The sequence below is a fragment of the Vitis vinifera genome, chromosome 7 (assembly GCF_030704535.1).
Source record: "Vitis vinifera cultivar Pinot Noir 40024 chromosome 7, ASM3070453v1".
NCBI classification, from domain to species: domain Eukaryota; kingdom Viridiplantae; phylum Streptophyta; class Magnoliopsida; order Vitales; family Vitaceae; genus Vitis; species Vitis vinifera.
Window position 1 is genome coordinate 11,962,601 of NC_081811.1, and position 3,118 is coordinate 11,965,718.

At 37.0% G+C, this 3,118-nt stretch overlaps 1 protein-coding gene across 1 annotated transcript; it reads right to left on the bottom strand.

The window, feature by feature from the left end:
• Positions 1–471: 471 nt before the first annotated feature.
• On the bottom strand, positions 472–2,620 carry LOC100248308 (probable serine/threonine-protein kinase PBL26). The gene is made up of 5 exons (XM_002267533.4): positions 2,482–2,620; positions 1,931–2,124; positions 1,620–1,809; positions 1,140–1,531; positions 472–840 (listed from the first exon to the last, which is right to left on the bottom strand). Exons 1-5 carry the CDS (start codon positions 2,618–2,620, stop codon positions 472–474), a joined length of 1,284 nt encoding a protein of 427 aa, XP_002267569.1.
• Between the last annotated feature and the right edge of the window lie 498 nt (positions 2,621–3,118).

Below are 3,118 nucleotides of genomic sequence, written 5' to 3' on the forward strand. Positions count from 1 at the left end.
ATTATTTTTATACACCACTTCAAACTTTTTTCACTTATTTAATTCTTATATAAATATTAAATAATTTTAAAATATACAAAATTTTTAAAACTTTTTAATTATATTTGATTTTTATTTATATTTTTTATAATAAAATCAAATATGAGAAAATTATTTTCTTTTGTATTTTTTTTTTCTTTACTACTCAGAGCAAGTCAAATATAACCAAAGTGTTTGAAACTTTTCTCCATCACATAACTTCACATGGTTTCAAAAAATTGTTCACATTCCATGCATGGAAAAAAATAAAGGTGGAATGCAGCTGGGACACACAATATTCTCTTCATGTATAACTTCATCCTCATTTAGATAGCTCATAATTACTATAATTGCCGGTGAGTGAAATCAAATATTTTTAGAGGAGAGAAGCCATGAGAGAACAAAGAATAAGACGATCTCATGGAAATTATATAGCATTACTCAAGAAAAAGTTTACATTGTAGAATCACTTCCGCCCTGTGGTCTCATGTGGTTCCTTGAATTTGTTCCCCACTCCATGGCTTCCGCTACTTCTCGTTCACGTTCCCTTCTGATATCTTCCCGATCATTTTCATTTGTGCTCGTCGTGTTATCAGTCGGGGGAGTGGGCAGAGGTAGAGGAACGCCTGTCTCTGGAGCCACGGAAAGGAAACTGAGAACAGAAACCACATCGCTGATCAAGGGACGGACTGCTGGTTCCTCCTGGAGACACATCGCTGCAATCCCAACTGCTTGGTTCAGTCCTCTCCTCGGGTAGTTTCCTTGAAGATGTGGATCAGCAAGTTGTGGGAATGAACTTGGGTCCTTAAATATTGGTTCTGCCTGTTTGTAGCAATAAGAACATGAAGTGCAATATTAGATATAGTCTACTACATTGGACAGCTACCATGGAGCCACAAAGTGCTGGGAAACTGTGACCAGCCGAAGGCTAGGACATCATGATCATTTCACATGTGAAGCCCGATGGCTGGACATGAGTGTGACCCAATAAGCTGAATTAATTAGCAACATGCTAATCACAAAAACCAGCTGAAATAATAATTAAGCTAACCAAAAAGTCTTAACTAGAAATTTGAACTTCCATACAAAAATCTGTAAATCAAATCATGACAGAAACTCACCCAGTTGATTAGATTTTGCTCCTTGGCTGGCTTTGTGGGATCAATCACTCTCCTTCCAGTGATCAACTCTAGTAAAACAACTCCAAAACTGTATATATCAGACTTTAGAGTCAGTTGACCTGTTCGTTGATATTCTGGGGCACAATAACCATATGTTCCCATTACCCTTGAAGATACATGGATCTTGTCATCACCAGTTCCGAGCTTTGCTAGCCCGAAATCAGAGAGTTTTGCATTGAAATCTTTGTCCAGCAAGATGTTGGAGGACTTCAAATCGCGATAAATGACAGGGGGGTTGGCCTTGTCATGAAGATATTCCAAACCTTTGGCAGCACCTAGTGCTACCTTCATTCTGGTGAACCAATCTAATGGCTTTTGATCTGGTGGAACATCTGAGAAAATTCAAATCCAATATAGTGATCAATTCAAAAAATATATAAATTTAATCCAAGAGAGGAAATATGTGAAAGAAATTCGTACCAAGTAGATGGTCTTCCAAAGATCCGTATTGCATGTACTCATATACCAGAAGTCTTTGCTCTCCATCAGCACAATATCCTATAAGATTTACCAGATTTTCATGGTGCAGGAGGCTCAACATCAAAACCTCCACAAGAAACTCTTTGTTTCCTTGCAATCCATTCCTGTCAAGTTGCTTCACAGCTACAATCTGAATTCAAGCAAATCATCCAATCTCACAACTCAAAATCATATATATGATAGTTGCATGCAAATTTGAAGAAGCTAGCTATCAAGCCCATAACCTAAAGCAAGCCAAAGACCTTATTTACCTGGCCAGTTTGCTCGAGTTGGCCTCTATAAACTCTTCCAAATCCACCTTCCCCCACTAGACATTCCTGCCGGAAATTCTTGGTTGCTGAGGCCAGCTCTCGGAAAGTGAAAATTTGCGACCCAATATTCTTTCCATCAGCAGGGGCATCATTTGTATCTGTAGTTTCAGCTATGCTCTGTGGCTTAGGATTCACTGCACAAAAAAGATGGGAGAATTAGCACTTATTATTTCCTTAATTTGAAAAAGAATAATAAGATTTTTTCTGATAATTCATATATGTTTGTGGGCATGTATGTTATCTTTCGCCCATGAAACAATTAGAAAACTAAGAAAAACTTCATTGATGAGATATTTTCCATTGTTGGAAGCTAAAAACCTCTGCTAGAAAGCCTAATTCTTAGGAAAAAAGAAAGAGATGATAACATTTTTTTTTTCATTTCAAGAAATGACTACAACACTAATATTGAATAACATTGTAGATTAAATTGTCATACAAAGTTGTTCTTACTTCTAAATAAAGACGTCCAATAGGCTTCCAAAGGTACTCACCCGGCTGCGGTGGTCTAACGGGTTGTTTAATAGGAGCTGTAACTGCAGCTGCAGCAGGAGGCAAGTCCCCGTTCCTGGTGTTGGTGCTCCTCTTAGCTGATTTCTTTTCATGCGAGGAAAAACACGGGAAGCAGCTCATTTTTCAACACTGCCTAATCCTAAAGGAAAGCTAAATGCCCGGAAATCCCACAATCCCACCAGAACCCGAAAACGAAAAGATGAAAGAAATCAAATGTGTCCTCCAAGAAACAAACGCTATGCCTGTAAAAAAATGTAAATGCAAGAAGGCTTGTTTATCGATTTAAGAGGCCATAAAAACAGGTTATGACCATGCATGAAAACATGGAAATCTGTATATATAAGATGAACTCCAATAACTAGGCATTCATTTGAGCAAACAAAATCATATATAAGACTGACAAAAGCTCAATCACAAAATTCAAAGAAATTAATATTAAAATCCCCAAGTGAGAGCATAAATATGGGCAAGCAGAGTTCCCTCCAAGAACTTAAATCCCATGAACCTTCAAAAGAAAAGAAGACTCCAAATATTTTGATTTTTTTTATTTCAACTCAACAATATCAAAATCTATAAACTTTTTTTTTTGTTAGAATGCTGGTTGAATCACAAATTTCC